The 17,974-nt window shown below is 40.6% G+C and overlaps 1 protein-coding gene across 1 annotated transcript; it reads left to right on the top strand.

Annotated features, from left to right (window-relative positions):
- Window positions 1–3,391: 3,391 nt before the first annotated feature.
- Window positions 3,392–17,026, top strand: opn8b (opsin 8, group member b). Its single transcript, XM_005917781.3, has 4 exons — window positions 3,392–3,714; window positions 12,068–12,361; window positions 12,799–13,127; window positions 14,654–17,026. Exons 1-4 carry the CDS (start codon window positions 3,600–3,602, stop codon window positions 15,008–15,010), a joined length of 1,095 nt encoding a protein of 364 aa, XP_005917843.1. The 5' UTR covers window positions 3,392–3,599; the 3' UTR covers window positions 15,011–17,026.
- Window positions 17,027–17,974: the final 948 nt, after the last annotated feature.

Below are 17,974 nucleotides of genomic sequence, written 5' to 3'. Positions count from 1 at the left end.
CAATGAGTGAGAAAGGTGCCTGAAGAAGAAATACTCAATGCATCATGGGAATCCCCCAGCAGCCGACACCTATTGCAGCATAACTAAATAAAATAAAATGTGAATAAATTATCCAAAATCTCACTAGATAACAGAGCTTATGTCACTAAGATTATATTTAGGCATAAGATTATTTTATTAGTAAGTCCTACTCTTTACCTCAAGCAACCCTCCCTCGAGCTCACACTGGTCACGAGACTCCTTTCTAAAGATGTTCATAGATTTATACTTTAAAGCTCAACGTCATCCACAAAAATGTGCCCACATGTGAGTCAAATGATGCTGAACACAAAAAAGGAAAATCCAATCTGCAATTTATAAACCTGTGATCTATGAATTTCAAACCATCCTTAATTGACAGCACCTGCGCTACACGTGTCTATGTGAACGATTTCAGGAAGTTTAGTGTTGAGCAGAAATGGAGCAAAAGAAAAAGGGAAACGTTTTGGAAGACGATGTAGGTTTGCTTGGCCATTCTAGGCCTGCTGCAGAAGGAAGGGTTTAGTTATAGTGTCTCTGACTCCTCCAGTGACTGCCACTTTATTTCCTCATTCATACGGTCAATATCAAGGCACATTGGAGCTCATTCATCTTCAGAGGTTTATATCTACCCAGAGGAATCTTGGTTTGTTATTCATTATATCCAACATGGTCACTATTTTCTAATCACTCTGTAATCAGTTTAAGCAGAGAAACAGACTTCGCTGAACATTGCAGATGTTATAATCAGAACAGATTCGACAGGCTACATTTAAAACATATACATCATATGCATTTATATTTTATAATTCTGTTAAATAAGTGTTAAACTAGCAATCAGGATATCAGCCACTTCCTCTGTATTGAAACATGCTTATATTGAACATCCTTGTCCACTGTAAACTTACAAAAATCCCATGCTGAATTTGACTCATATCACAGGTCCATCAGCAAATTCTGCCTTGTGTTGTATTCATATTTTTACCTTGCACACTACGCCCCATGGATTTTGCATGACACGTAGATTTTGTTGTTGCTGTTTTTTAGATAAAAGTGCTGTTTGTGATGCAATCACCAACCAAGCTTAGCTGTCTCTTAGCTTTGACATCTTTAAATCTGTGCTGGGAAGACAGTTATGTTCCCACTGTCGCCTACAAATTTGCATTGTGCACAAATTGCAGCCGGGGTGTGAATAAAGGTTCAAACGTCTGCATTTAGTGCTGCTTAACGCTCTAGTTTTCACCAGCCACTCAAACTGATTTCCATGCCATGTTGGGGATATATGGGTTTATTCGTTGTTTAGTGAAGTCCATAATGGCAGCTTCTTAAAGCTTAAATCTCTAGAAGCACTGAATCTTTCACACTGAATAATTAAATTCATTGTTCATGCAAAGATGTACAGTGGATAAGAGCATCTTCAATTCTAAGGCAACAGAAAACAAGTGCAAGAAGTTATCGACTGTTTGCTTTGTAGAAGCAGAGAGATGTGTGATCTCCGCTGTTACAGTTGTAGCTTTAATTGACTGTCAGCCTTATGAAACCTTGAAAGCTACCAAAAGGAAAGGGAGATGGGCACAAATGCACATACTTCCTACATTAATCTTAAGGGTAAACTGTTTTTTTAATGAAGGAATGCCAAAATTAAAAAAGAAAGAAAGAAAAAGTAAAAAAGGCCATGCTTTGAAAGATCCACAGGGTATCTTGGTGCAACAGATTCATGCTAAGCCTCTTATGATTGCCTCAGTATTTTTGTAACCTGAAGGCTCTGATATGCACCAGTCCTGTAGTTGTTAAAATAATGTGATGCAACAAAATGAGGCAGCAGTGCTGGGAGAATCCCATTTGGTCTCTATGTATTAACTTTAATCACTTAAACATGGTTTTAAATATCTTCCCTGTAGCTATGGCAACTTTTTTACATGACAACAATCAACACTGATTGTTCAAATACACAAATACAAATACAAACAAGTCAATGACACAACAATAACTCGTTTGTAAGATCCTTTAGTCTCTACAGGACAAAAAGAAAAATATTTTCACACCCCTGAGCAGCACTAAAATATTACTTTTGCATGTTACCCTGCCATAGATGTCATGTGTGACAGGCTGTCTGAAGAGTGTCAGGGTCATTGAGTCTCCACAATAGATTTGCAGACAGTTATCTACTGCTGGTATCGACAGCAATGTAGGGACTGAAAAGATAAGAGACGGCACAAAGAAACAGCAGTCAGAGGATAAAACTTCTTTTTGTCTTTTTTCGTCAAAGAAAATGAGCAAGTTTTTCTCTACTGAAAAAAGGAGAAAGCAATTTCAGTCTACCCCAGCTGTTAAGACCTTTTGATGCATTTTGTCACCTGAAAATGAACAGGAAAAAAGTATCCTGCCTCCTTGCCTTCCTTGAAGATTGAGAAATAAGTGCTCTTGGGGGCTTTTTGACAATAAAAAACTGGTATAATGAGCATGTTAGTATATCAGTATTTTAAAGGCTCCCCCTGGAATTTGCCACGTGATGTTTTAATGTGATGTCTTAATAAGATGAACCATACTCCTCCTTATCTGTAGTTTGCACCCTGGCTTTAGCTCAGCAGACTCATGTTAGTTTACTTGACTATTAAAACATTTCTAATATTTAAAAAGATGGTATTTTGTCCAATTACTTTTCATCCCCTGAAAACTGTTTACACAAAAGTTTATTTAAAATGCATTGTGGTTATGTACAGAGGCAAAATTGCTTTGGTAATTTTAACCACCACTTTAACGATGAGCATTTCAACGATTAAGTTATTAAATCTACTGTGCCAGTTTTTAATGGATCTCGTGCTACATATTATAGCAGTTCATGTTGTGTAATTTTACATTGCAGTCTTACTCTGAGTAAGCAAAAGTTAACTGTACGGCCGGATCTACAGTGGGGCAAGGGGGGGCAGCTGCCCCCTGCTCTAGAGCCTTGCCCCCTCAACTTTTATGTCTATTAGCCTAAAAGTGATAGCTGAAATTAGTCCCTTTTCTGTATTTGTTTTCTGTATTTATTTTTGTATTTATTGTGTATTTATTTGTGTTTATTTTGGGGGACTTTTTCTTATCTTGTCTACACAGAAACAATTATCTTTGTTCTACCAGAAGAAATAATGATACAATAAATATTTTGTTGACTCCATTTACATAAAGGGGATTTTCAGATACTTCACTGAAAACAACAAAGCAAAATTTGAGAACAGGATATTTTGTGTCTAATTGGTAAAAGGTTGAGGTTTTTTTTTTTACTTGTATATTTATTTATTTACTTTGTGGTCTCTGGCTAGCTCCCACACTCTCTCCACTCCCACCTAAGTCAACCTGAAGCTAACATAAACCTGTTTTCCCGTTTTGACATCTAACGCTCAGTGACACCACGGCACTGGAGACGCTGGATGATCCTCTCTTTATGCATCATCGCCCTGACAACACACGCTGGCTGCAGGCACGAGGCTTCAGCCGGTACGCGTCTCAGCTTCATTCCTGAGGACAGATGCCTCTGACACCGGAGCGCAGCAGCAGCAGAGGCGCAGTCTGACTCTTCTCCGCTTCGTCGGGATCGCATGAGGATCACTTTTCTTTTATCTTGGTTACTGATCATTGTTTTCATGGATAAGTACACCTCTGCTTTATCACCGGCGCTGGACATCGGCACGGGCTGCTACCTGCTGGTCTTAAGTAAGTTGAAAATCGCACTTAAAGTAGAAACAATGACAGTTTATGGTTTTTGAATGCTTCCCATCTCTGATCATCTTAATCCTGTCTTGGAATGTACTCTTCAATAGCATTGACTTATTCTCCCGGCTTTGGAGACCTAAACTGAATTAAAAGAGCGTGATCTTTTTTTTATAATCCATTTTGCTCACATGAGTTCAAAGCAGCTTTCTGAGAAAATACTGGGAAAAAAATATAATCTCATGATACTGAAAATGCGTGCAGAACAGAATAAAGTCAGCGGACCGAAAACTGTGACAGACGTTTTGCAAAGTCACAGGAGACCTAACATTTTGCTTAAATCTGAAATCTCCCACACCCACCCTCCACACCGTCATTTACAAGGTTAGAGTAAGTTTGTGTGGTGTGTAGTGTATTTGCATGAAATCTGTTTGGTACAGTCAGGTAAGGAGAACAGTGGTCTTAGGTTTCAGAGAATATATAATATAACCTTCAGAATAATCCTAAGTGACAGAAGTAAGTCTTCAACCTTGTATGCCGCCCTTTATATAAGATATTCGATTCTGTGTTTACTAAAATAGTTTATTTAAAAGAAAAACTACAGCCTTCAGGATGGGGGTGGAGGAGGTTATTATTACTTATGTTTGGGATATTATATATCATTACAGTGACAGACATGGACGAGGCCGAGGTAAACACTACCATCATTCACTTATCATTACCTGCCTGTCACCAATGAACGGAGGTCAGAGAGGATGCTACTCCTCAAGGTGCTCCAAATGCGTGCAGTGGCTGTGATGACAGAGAAAGGTGGAAGGAGGTGCTGGGGTGCAGGAGGGTTAGAAGAATTATGGAAACACAGCTGCGAGGCATTTCCTGCTTTTTATTGAGAACTGATGCCAGGGGCCATATTTAAAATGAAAATTTGAAATGACGCCAGACAGAAACTGGGAAGAAAAAAATCTTACCAAAGGGGCACTTATCAGGTGAGAGACCAAAGGGCCTGTGGTCTGTCTGTGCATGTGCAGACTTAATGTGAGAATTCAGTGCAGGGATAATTCTGGTGTCCAGCCTGCTGGTAAAGCCTTTAAAAACATAGAAATCTCCACAAAGCTACTGTGATCTCCTGATCAATAAGACGGACAGAAGCACAGAGACTCAGTCATCCTCCTGCTATTTCGCACAGTTTATCTGCCTGGAAATGCATCATTAAGCAGTAAGTCTACTGCACAACCAAAGATAGACTGATAGATTGACATAATAGAGGGTGGAGAATAGCAGCCGAGGACAAAGACCACTGGTTCTTTCATCCACTGATGGCAGGATTTATGAAGCAAAGCAGCAGAGGTTCATAATCCAAATGTTTGAGGTTTGATGTATTGAATTGGTTCTTCTAATGGACAAAAACAGCTGGTGTAGTTGTTCTGTCTGGGAACCACATTCACCTCCTGCTGATCTTTCTGTTATCCAGCATGAGAAATGTGTGCCTTATTTTATTTTTGTGCTGCATTTTGCATTTAGAAATTTAAATCAAACATGATTTCAGAATGTAGCTGGCCTTTCATGTGTTTTTAGGTGGTGACGTGGTGGGATTGGGAGGACAGCAATGCTTTGCAATGCTTTGAGATAAAAACATAGATGGGCTGTAGTCTGTAGTCTGACAGATTGTGCTACAGGGAAGCTGGATAAATAATGCAAGCTAAGAGAAGTTAGAGAAAGATAAACCGTGCTGTGTTTTGATGCTGGATGATTAATACAAAGCCTGGTCTGATTTCATTTCTGTTCGGTTCTCTGCTGCCCACAGGGGGGGAAATACACTATATAGGGCTTAATCAATCACTTCCACTGAAATCAGTCCCGACACCATCGCTCTGCTTCTGGTTATGAGGCAAGTTTCTTCCCAGAAAATTTCACACAAATACAGACAAATTATATCCAGTGATTGAAGTCATAGTCACATCACAGCAACAGAAAAACAGCACATGTGTGCAGGGAGATGTCCATGTGCACACTCATAAAAGCTGCTAAAAGGCTAAGAAAAGTTTAGTAACAGTTTGAATTCCCCCCTAATAATGGTAGAAGACCAAGTTAGCTACAGCTGCATTAAAGTAATCCGATTGACTTCCTATTCTAAACCATTCTACTCCAACTGTTTGTAGTACAGTCCCTTTATCCTGATGTTCCCACACAGTGTCTACACCCTTGACTTTGTGCAGAATGGCCAAAGATTAAAAAGAGAAAATTAATTCCCTTTGGATTCAAATTAGCCCTTGCATTGTTTAAAGCGTGCCTGCTTAGAAACAAAAGGATCCTATGTTTATCTGTGAGGGTTAAACACTAAAGACCTTTACCGGGGCGAGGTCTACAGGGGACCCAAACAAAAGGATGACCAGTGATTTGACTTGCACGAACAGTTAAGGATACTAAAAGAGTCAGAGATAACGTCTGATGAGCAGCATGAGGAACAGGAGCATGAAACACCATGAACAAGACTACAGACACAGAGGGATGATTAAACAAGAGCAGAGGCAGATGCAGTTAAGGTGGGGCAGACAATCACAACGACGGGACCACAAAGGGATTTTCTCATTTCTGTAATTTGCACCTCCTTGTTCCCTCTGTCCTCCGTTTTTTTTCCTGTGACCTGGATGTCAGTCTCATTATTCCACATTGAAGGATGTTTTAGTTCCTCAGTCTGTTCAGCCTGGTGGGCAAATGGTTGCCAAGGAAGCTATAGTCAAGGATCCACAGGTGTATCCTTTGCAGATGTGCTTTTACATCTTTTTACAATTTTTACAAACAAAAAGCGACAGTGCAGTGGGAGGAAGACTCTTAGAACTACCCATCCTTTCTATTAATGTTGTAGCTTAACTCAAATAAAATCATCAAACTTTGTACCCGTGAAAAAAAAGGAGCTGCGTCTTTACATTGTCCCATGTTGTGACCTTTAAGCAAAAGTCACGCTAAATATAAAACACGCTGTTACTTCTTCTCCTACGTGTCGATGCTGTACCAGTAGACAATGTATGGATTAGGATGAAAACAGCCTCTTCATCTGTCTGTCTAAATCTAACAGTAAGGGCTGTCATACCACTATATAATTGACCCCTTTTCATTTACCCCTGTGTGTATCCATAGATCACAAATGCTGCTGCAGTTGGATCTCTACAGGTCTTTCTCACATCCAGTCTGTCCAGGAGGGACACGTGTTGTCAAACCTACTGCTTCTTCTTTTGTCTGCTCCCTTTAGGGGTCACCACGCTGGATTATCTGCCTCCACCTCACCCCTTCCTCTCTGTCACATCACCATTCTGCATGTATTCCTTCACTACATCCATGAATCTCTGTGCAGTCTTCCTCTTTTCCTTCAGTTTGGCAGCTCCATGCTCAGCATCCGTTCGCCATTATATCCATGTGCTTCATCTGCATGTGTCCAAACCTTCTCCATATTGAAAGAAGACAGTGCACCATGCAGCTTCAACAACTCTTTCTCATGTCTTTATTGTATGGCTCATTAATCCTCCTGTAGCTCCTACAGCTTTGCACGTCCTCCTTGTTCATAAAAACTGGAATCAGTGTTAAACAACCTGGTCCACTGTGCTTTCTCCTAGACATCTCCATAGCTCCACAGGACCAACCAGCGACGTCATCTGGACCAACCAGCTTTCCACTTTTCATCCTCTTCATAGCTGCCCTCACTTCCTCATTACTAATCCTCTGCAGTTACTGAATCAGGAAGTGCAGAGGATTAGTCAGGAGGAAGTGAGGGCTCCTCTCATTTTCTTCGTTCATCAGCTCCTTAATAGTACTCCTTCCTCTATCTTTAACCCTGGAGAACCAATGGGGTCAAATTTGACCCCATGGGTTCCCTAGTAAACCAATGGGGTCGGATCTGACCCCATGGGTTCTCCAGGGTTAAGCACCCTAACCTCCTGCACGTCCTTTCCAGTTCAATCTCTTGCTAGCCAATTGATACAAATCTTTTTTTCCTTTCTTAGTGTCCACATACAACGCACTTAAAGTCCGTTCCTTTGCCACCCCTCTCTTTGCTGTGTGCATAGCCTCCCAGTACTCCTGTATATTTTTTGCATCTCCCTGACTATCCCACTTTTTCTTTGCTAACCTGTTCCTTTGAATACTTTCCTGCACAGCCTCGTTCCACCACCAAGTCTTCTTCCTTCTGCTCAGAGGATACACTAAACACCTTCTTGGCAGTTTCTCTCACCACTTCAGTTGTACTGTCCCAGCCATCTGTTATCTCTTACCTACCACCCAACTACTCTGTGTAACATTTTACCTTCTTTAACCTCCTCCATTTAATTCACTCACTTCCTCTCCTTCCAGAGTCGTCCTACAGACTACTGTCCATCTGCCGAGCTACATTCTTCCCTCACACCAGCTTGCAGTTTCTTTTCTCTTTCACATTACACTTTCTCCAGGATTTAGTCCAGCGGCCTCCACTCTTACACGTCACCCTATGTTCCTCCCTCTTCTTGAAGCATGTGTTCACCACAGAAAAAAATCCACCACCGTCTGTTGAGGAGAGAAATCCTTCTGCCTCTGTCTTCTTAAACCATCACCACCCTCTCCCCCTGGCGACACTCTCTACCACTTCATCTAAGTTAGTGTAGAATTCCTCTTTCTCGTGTAACTAACATTTAACTTGTGGGGCATATGCACATTCATCGTCACCTATACAATTTTCAGCTTCAAACTCATGATCCTGTCTGACTTTTTATTCCCCTCCACAACATAATGCACGCACTCTTCTTCTAACCATCAACCAAATCCATAAAGCAAGTGGTAAAACAGAATTTTCCCTGGGGTTAATCACTGATGTGGTGGGTGGAATTAATGTGACTGTGTGTCTGTATTTCATAACCCTTCCCTCATTTGTATTATAACTGGTTATAATGTGGGTTTTCTAAACATAACTCCTCCAGCCATTAATTCAATCATGAGATAGTGGGTGTGTAGCTAAGACAAACTCTATTTGCAGACATATGGGATGATGTTACATGCCGCCATTGATTCTTTTTTGTTTGCAGAGAGCAGTTAAAGCCACTTGAAAGTAATTTGCAGTGAGCTGGAAGTTGATCGGGTCACTGGGCTTTGAGCTTAAAAAGTCCCAAAGGAGATCTTACATAAAATCAAGAGTTCCTGTGTAGGGAGACTGTCAGAGAATCTCCCTTCACGACGAAGGAGTCTGTCTTAGTGCTGGATATACACAGAAGTGCATTTATGCTGTTAGTTTTGTCATCTGGTTGTTTCCCTGAGGTTGCTTCCAGCAAAAAAAATCAATGCAATATTTTGTTTAGCAAGACAGAGCATGAACGTTATATGAAAACAATGTATACCTGCTATCTAACAGCCAGTAGGTGGGCGAAATATTGTATGAAGTCAAGGAAAGTCGGGAAACGGCTCATCACTTGATTTAATAAAACCTCAATAAAAAATCTTTCTAATCAGTTTATGGTTTAATTGCTTGTTTCAACTCTTATTAAATAAACATTATGTTCATGTTGTAACCTCCAGTATGATTTAGAATCAAACAGAAAAAAAAGCAGGATCCTTTAGGGCTTATTGAACCTGTAACTGAGAAATTACTACCTTATAAGTGTCTTCAACTTATGAGCTTGATCCACCTCTCACTCATCGATCCATCCATCCATCTTCTTCCGCTTATCCAGGGCCCGGGTCACAGGGGTCTAAGCAGAGAATCCCAAGCCTCCCTCTCCCCAGCCACCTCCTCCAGCTCATCCGGAGGAACATCAAGGCATTCCCAGGCCAGCTGTGAGATAAAACCTCTCCAGCGTGTCCTGGATCTGCCCAGGAGATCCAGGACACGCTGGTCTGCCAGGAGCGGAGCCCCTGGCTACCAAGACCTCTCACTCATGATGTCTGATTTTAAAAATATATGCGGCCATAATGCTGAACTCCTCTTAAGACAATGGACTTCTGCAACATTAAAGTAGTCCTTCAAGTGCTAAGACAGAAGCAGGTGCAGGAAAGGAGTTTCTTGGTGTTCTAGTTTACGGGGAAAGGTTAAGAAGATTACCCACAGTAGAAGAGAGTGAGAGGAAAGTACACAGTGCTCTAAGCTGAGGTTGCTCAGGAATAATCCTCACCTCTGGAAACTGTTTCATGTTCAAGCCAAGGAGCAGACGTGGCACTCTATAAGCTAGCTCTAATTACAGCCTGAAGCTCAGCAGGTCATCATTCAGCATCTGGACATTTTTCACATTTTTCATGTTCTCCACCTTTTGACATCAGTTAATGGATTCTTAGTCAGTCACATTTCTATTACTGCTCTAGAGGTGAATGCCACCTAACAGTCTGCAGGTGTTGTCATGACAGCTATCTCTCTGAAATACACGGACATTGATCCAAATCTACCAACCGAACCTCACAGTTCAACACTGCGGAGGCTGTGAAGAAAGCTGATTATACGTGAGCACTTTAAAAGCACTTCAACACAATATGTACACTTCTCTCCTCCCCTGCAGAACATTTTATTGTCACTTTTCTTTTTAGATATTATCCATCCTCATCAGTTCATTCTCTTAGCCATTGCTTTACCATGACTGTGAGACCGGCATCAAAAGCTGATCTAGCAACAAATATTTGTGCCTCCTTTTTAAAAATCCCATCTCTGAGAAAAGGTGTAATCACCATGGTTATTTCCCCACATCGGTGATTTTTTAAACCTTTGTTGTCCTTTTGTTCTCTGCCAAAAACAGAAGCTCTTCTTTCTACACTAATCACAGCGATAATCACCGTATACGTTCACCAATTTCACCGATCTGGCAGGAAATTCATCGAATCACCCACTCCAGTGAATACAAGCTTACAGTCTTACAAACTTTCTTCATGTGCAAGGCTGCTAGGCAAGGTCAAGTTCACCTGTTGAGAGATACAATGGCGGCTTTGTGCTGAGGAAAACAAAAGAGAGGCAACAGAGTTAGCGTTAATCTGTGTCTGACGTAATCATGACTTCTTTCTGCTTGAAATGTGAAAGAAATAAGTATTATTTTCAGCTTTGAGCGCCTGCCAATGCCCTAACATTACGGTTTTCTTTCTGTGGTTGTTTTCTGTATTACTGAGAGGTCAGAGGTAAAAGATTACCCTTATATGTGAATATTTAACAGTGTGATAAAAACAGTATTGTTCAGATAGCTCAAATAGACGTACAATGTTTTAAGTAATATCCTTATTGGCCTTTAGACTAAACGGCAGACGTGAATAGTTCTTCAGGCTATGGTCAGATGCTGGTTGGCCTATTTCAAAAACATCTTGTGTTTATCAGGAAAATAATCCCCTAAAGGTTTAATGGGGCAAATGTCATAGTGAGTTTAATGAAACACAGATTTGCCTGAGGTGTGGAAACTGATGTGCAAAATGCTTCACCTTATCTCCGTCTCCGTCTTATACGTCTGCTCCAGAAATGCAGGGAGACGAGAGGATAGAGTCAGAAACAACAACTAACACTACCTTATCTGTTTTTTTTTTTAAGATTTCATTAAGATTTCTGTAAATAGAGAATGGAAAAAAATCAATGTGTGGTCAAAAGATACCCAAAAAAGAAAATTCCTTCCTTTAAAACAGTACATTGTAACGTTTTCCTACTGATGGATTTATTTATTTATTCATTTTAAACTGTGCTGCAGATGTGATTTTGCAGCAATTATTTTACAGAAGATAATAAATAAATATAGAGGAGTAAAAAGTGACGTATTTATCTCTGAATTGTGGTCTAAGCGTGTAAACTAGTAATAAAAAAGCACCTCACACAAACCTTGAAGCTGCACTTAGGTGCTCGCCTGACTTTTACCTTCCATTATAAAAGAAAAGGTCAAATCATTTTGTAATGGGCTGTGAGGCTGTTTAAAAAGATTAGCATTGTGTGTCATTTGCAGGCAGCCAGTGGGTAAAGCTGTCCTTCTTCCTTAGTTAAACCTCTACCGTGGATTCAATAAACGATGTAACGACCGTGTGGTCGCACTCAAATCCAACATCCATCCAGAGTCTTGTGTCTTTACACAGATCAGGATCATTGTTAATGCACTCATTGTGTGTTTAACCTGTGTGTCAGTATATGTGCTTATATGCACTTTTTCAGACACAGGGGAACAGTAATGTGGACCTCACACGTACCGCAATCAAGGCCAGTGAATGCTGATTATTGTTGTTGTTAAATCATCTAACAGCTAAAGGACAAATTTGACGTAATTTAACGCACGATTAATATGCATCCAAAGGCATCAACCACTTTAAACACCTTTGCAGACGGCATGTGTGTTTGTGTAGCTAGACTTCTATTCATTATATCATCTTCTCCTCTTCCTCTGTATCCCAGCTGTGCTCTCCATTGTGGGAAACCTGCAAGTCCTTATCGTGGCATTCAAAAGGTCGTCCAGGATGAAACCGCCGGAGCTGCTGAGTGTGAATCTAGCCATGACAGACCTGGGAGCAGCTGTCACCATGTACCCTCTAGCTGTGGCGTCTGCCTGGAGCCATCGCTGGCTTGGGGGAGATGTTTCCTGTGTCTATTATGGCCTGGCAGGATTCTTCTTTGGCATGGCCAGCATCATGAACCTCACCATCTTGGCTGTTGTGCGCTTGATTGTGTCCCTCAACCTGCAGTCACCTAGTAAGTAATTCAGGGCTGACAAAAATACTGTTTCCAAAGATGCTCTTCCCACATCTGCCTCTTTTCATGTATGCATAGAACCGGCAGAGGTCACAGACGAGAGCCATGCTGTCAAATATAAAAGAGAATTAATGGAAATAAAAATCTTCTTACCTTTGTATTACATACCATCCGCAATGTTTTCTAATTGTTTGAAGGTAGAAACATCTCGCTCACGTCCATATGTTTAAACCTGTTTTCAGTGTAACTGTGTAACAGAGTTTTTGCGTTTTAACATAAAGGCAACTGTTTTTGTGTTTCGGTGTTTAATAAATAAAACTAAATTATTTCTATGCATGTGATATGTGATTTAAGAAATATAGGATCTTATCTAAGCTCTGCCATTTAACTGCATATAAGAAGGAGAAAGCAAATGTTCTCTTTATTTCTCACTGCAGGGGAGAAAATCAGTTGGAAGAAGGTGAAGATGCTGTGCCTGTGGTCCTGGCTGTATGCTTTGATCTGGGCTCTGTTTCCCATAGTGGGCTGGGGTCGATACGGCCCAGAACCCTTTGGCCTGTCCTGCTCACTTGCCTGGGGCCAGATGAAATATGAGGGATTCTCTTTTGTTATCTCCCTGTTCTTCTTCAACCTGGTCATGCCTACTGTCATCATCCTCTGCTGCTACTTTGGCATCGCCATCAAACTCTATTTCACCTACAAAAAGTCGATGCACAACAGCCACAGAATCCCCAACATCGTCAAGCTCCATCGGAGGCTGTTACTAGTGAGTCGCTCTTTACTGAAGATTATAAAGATCTGAAACTGTAGTTTGCTTTAAAGGGTTAAAATTCTGAAAATTGTTGAATATGTGATCATCGAGAGAGACGGTTCATCCAGTCAGCACTATACCCTGTGGTTTGGTCAACCAATGGCTTGATGTTAGTTAAGTTCCCTCCTATTCCTTTCTCAGAATCAGTTCATTTTAATTTTTTTAGGACTGAAAAGCACATTTAACCTCGTTGTTGAAAACTTTAAGCCAATCCATTTTACACCCACAAGTCTCACAATCTGTAGCCAAATGTAAGCATACCTTCTGTCTATGGTTTAATTAAGATGCACTAAAAAGAACTGGTCCTTATCAGGTCTTAAAATTAGGTAAACCATATGACATATTACACCATGTCATTATTTATTGAACAAAACCTAAGCAACAGTGCAGAAGCAGTGTGTCAAAAAATTAGGAAAACCCCATCGCCTCTGTCAGTGCGCCCCTGTAGCTGTGGCTACAATGTAGCTGCCATCACCAGTGTATGAATGTGTGTGTGAATGGGTGGATGACTGGATGTGTAAAGCGCTTTGGGGTCCTTAGGGACTAAAAGCACTGTACAAATACAAGCCATTTACCATCGATGCTGAAGCACCTTAAGCAGCAATTACATCAAATGGTTTTCTGTATGACTTTTTCAGTCTATCACAATGCTGAGGAGGAATTTTGTCTCACTCTTCTTTCAGTTCAGTGAGGTTTGCAGGTATTTGTTTATGCACAGCTCCTTTAAGGTTAAACCACAGAATTTATTTTGAGTTGAGGTCTGAGTTTTGACTGGACCATTGCTACACCTTGATTTGTGTGCCTTCGGCCATTCTTTTGGAGATTTGCTGCCGTGTTTGGGATCACTGTCCTGTTGCACGACTCATTTTCCATCAGACAAATGGCCTCAACCTTGACTCTAGAGCACTTTGGTGTACAGCTACTTCATGCTTAACTCAGTGACTGCAAGGTGTCCAAGTCCTGTGGCAAGAAAATGAATCCAAATCATGAACCTGCCACCACCGTGCTTGACAGTTGGTATGAGGTGTTTGGTTTTCACCAATGTGGTGCTGTGCTGTATGACCAAACATCTACAGTTTAGTCTCCTCTCTCCAAACATTGTTCCAGAAGTCACATGGTTTGCTCAGACCCTATTTGCAAACATAAGCTGTGCTGCCATGGTTTGATTGTCCTTTGGTTGGTCAGTTTTTCACACACGGCTTCTGCATTTAGGCTTAGTTTTTATTAAGTAATGCCATGATGCATTATGTGATGTGTTGCTGTACCTGAAGTTGTTATTTACCTCATTTTAAGACTTTCTAAGAACCAGATCATTCTTATTATGTCCCAATATGTAAAACCTGAGAATTGATAGGGTTTTTTTCTAACCATAACTAAATCAGTGACGCTCCCAATCATAATCCAATGAAATTCTTGCCTTGTCTTTGTTTTCATCGACTTTGAGAGTTTTTTGCTGACTTTATCCTCCTGTTTTATTTCAGATTGCTGTTTTGATCAGTATAGGCTTTATATGCTGTTGGACACCCTACGGTTTGGTAAGCCTGTGGTCCATTTTCCGTGACAGCAGCACCATCCCACCTGAAGTCAGCCTGCTGCCATGCATGTTTGCAAAGAGCTCTACTGTTTACAACCCTGTGATCTACTACTTCTTCAGCCAAAGCTTCAAAAGGGAGGTCAATCAGCTGTCGTGGCTGTGTTTATGTTGTAAGCCGTGCAAAGTCTCCAACACGATCAGTGACAACAATATTTACATGGTTAGTGCTAGCATCAAGCCCAAAGAACAACCACGATCTACCTTGCAGGAGATCACAGAATCCAAGTCAGTGACTTTGGGTTGAAAGACTGGTTTGTTTTTTGGAGCACACTTGAGAACAAAGACTGAAAATAATGTGTTATCAAGACAGACAGAAGTTTTTTTGTTTGTTTCTTTCCAAACGGTGTGTGGTATTATACCACAGCAGGGTAATACTTGGCCCTTTTCTGACTGGCCATGACATGTGGGAGGATGTGTTTGCACAATGTATTAAATGCTGTGAATGTGGAGCCAACAAAAGCTGTAATATAGAGTCAAATTTGTGCTTACAGTTGGTGAAACCCTGCTATGAGAGACGTTTCAGAGACAGAGCTGCTGAGCACACCCGTGCCCTTGAAGATCTCACCACAGTAAACATCTTTTTGTTATTTACTACATATACACACAAACACAATGAGATGTGAAAGAGGCAGGGGAGTGAGAAGACAATCAACTGCGACATATACTCAAACCGTGCAAATGTGCACTCTGCAGCAATGTAGGTTTTGAACAATCAAAACTTAGGGCCACTCTTTTTATTGTTGTCACCACATTTTACTGCAGTGTTTCCCACAGGCTGTTACCAGTGGGAATGCATTATTATAGGGGAAGGTTGTTTTTTCCATCCAGTTTATAGATATAAAAACCAAATGCCCAATGCTACAAACTTTCAATAGATGCTACACTTTCCCAGTGTTTCCAAATACTCGGCACATTTCAGCCTGATGTTCCCTTTTAACTTTTAACCAAGAATAGCTGAAGAAAAAAAAAGATGTGCCCACTTTTTTTTTCTTTTCGGTGGCCCTAATTCTCCTCCATATCTCAGACACACAGATCTCACTGCGAGAACAGTAGCACATTTGAGAGCGGCAGCCAATCAGAAGAAAGCTGGCTTAAATGGAGGGTCGTTTTTGAACTGTGAAATGTGGAAAGCAAGAGCTAGGTATTAAGTTAGGTATTAAAAATACGAGACTAGTAATGAGCAGGATAGGTCCACTTTAATGATTCAGGTTCAGTATACACGTGTATTTGAATTGGTTTGTGATTATTTTGAGATATTTGATCTGGTTTTCCTGAAAAAAAAAACCCACAATCATATTTTTGACTGACATTTTATTTCTGGAACAGCACAGGCAGTTACTGTATGTGTTAAATAGGTATTGTGTTGTACTGTTATTTCAGCAACCTGACATATGCATGGTTTAATCAGTGCTTCTGACAACACCCATGTTGTGAGCACGTACTGTATTGGTATCTCTTTCTATCTCGGTCCAGTGCGTCTCGCCCAGCGTCATCTGGGACAGGATCCCTCTCTTTGGAGTTTATCTTGTTTTCATGAAATTAAAATGACAGACAGAATTTTCTTTGTTTTGTTTATTTTTGTAGCTTTAATGCCAACAGTGTGTGGCCGTGTGTGCTGGTAAATATCTGTATTGGGATGTCCTTTTGTTTGATAGCATCTGAAAGAGTTCGTTCTTGATTAACAGAACACACGTGGCTTTGCTTTCATTCGTTTTCAGTCAAAGTCATGAACACTGGCTGCTTTTAGTCATAGTCTACATCCTTGTTTTTAAATGTGGAGCCAGAATGTGAAGTGCGTTACATTTTCAAAACACTTCTCTAATACAAGTGTGTTGTGACAGAGCCTCATTTGCAGCTCATTCGGCTTTGAAAGGTTGGTTTAGTGTTGAGACATCGACTTAAATGGTGGCACGAACTGAATCTTCAGCTGATGTTAACTCCCTTTGCCTTTGATATTGGAGTTGGTGTTTTAATTTTGTTGTGTGTGGCAAACAGACTTTTTTATTTCTTGCAACTTGTAACTACTGTTGACGATCGTGATTTGTGAATGTAGCGTTCTGAACACTGAACATATTTATGTATATAAGGGATTGTGCATATTTGAAAATAAACACTTAATGAATGCATTAAAGTCTTGGAAAATGACAATCACACATTCGATCTCCAACACGAATAATGAAAGAAGACTGACATTTAAGTCTGTTTTCTTAATCTCGTTTTAACCCTCTCAAGGCAGGCGTTGCCGATTTGCAACAGTTAAAAACTACCAACCTGATTACCCCACATACATATTTTATGAGGTTTTTTTTTACTCAGAAGTACCACTGCAGGACTTGGTTGTGCATTAGCAACAAAAAGTTTAATTTGAGCCTGAGAGGGTTAAAATCGGGGCATAAAGGTCGCCAACGCCAGCTGACGTATAAATCCATTAAAGGCAGAAGGGTGTGAATTTGCATGTATTTCATATACATGTATTGCTTTCCTCTTAGTATGCTCAGATGTGCCTTGATTCAATTAAAGGTCATCTTGAGAGCAGAATGCAAACTGTAACCATGTGCTCCACCAAATCCCACAGGTGGAGATCTGGTGACTGTGCCATTTGAATACAGTGAACTCATCGTCGTGTTAAGAAACCAGTTTCCAATGATCTGAACTCTAGTGAGTGACATTAAAATATGGGTGCACTGTGGTCATGAAGGAATGGACGTTCAAAACAAAAATACTCAGGCTGAGGTGTCAATGTTCACTTGGTACAAGGAGCCGCCCAAAAATGTCTCCCACACCATTGAACCAGCACCAGGAGTCTGCACCCAGGAAGGACGGAGTCCTGCTTTCATGTTTATCCTCCAAAGACTCTTCCACGACATGCATTTTTAATTTCTCTTTGATATTTGGGCATATTGGGGCCCGAAGAACGGAAAAAAAACAAATAATTACCAGATTTTTTTTTTTTACCTTATTTTTGTTTTAAAGAAAATGAGAGCCACAAATGAGGATATTCATTTAAAATTTTGACAGAACAGTAGCAGTATAAAGTCCTCGTAAGTGGATATCAGGCCCATGCAGAGCAAAATTGAGTATTTTGGTCTAAATAACCCAAAATGTGATGTCCACATATGTGGACGGCAGGTCCTAGGAGGTTAAGCCAGATTCTCACCCTCCCAGTCAAATGTCAGGGCTGAAATTGAGACTCATCAGTAATGGAAGC

The sequence above is a fragment of the Haplochromis burtoni genome, unplaced genomic scaffold, assembly GCF_018398535.1.
Source record: "Haplochromis burtoni strain Fernald_Lab_line unplaced genomic scaffold, NCSU_Asbu1 Contig_28, whole genome shotgun sequence".
NCBI lineage: Eukaryota > Metazoa > Chordata > Actinopteri > Cichliformes > Cichlidae > Haplochromis > Haplochromis burtoni.
This window is presented reverse-complemented; position numbering and strand designations above follow the sequence as displayed.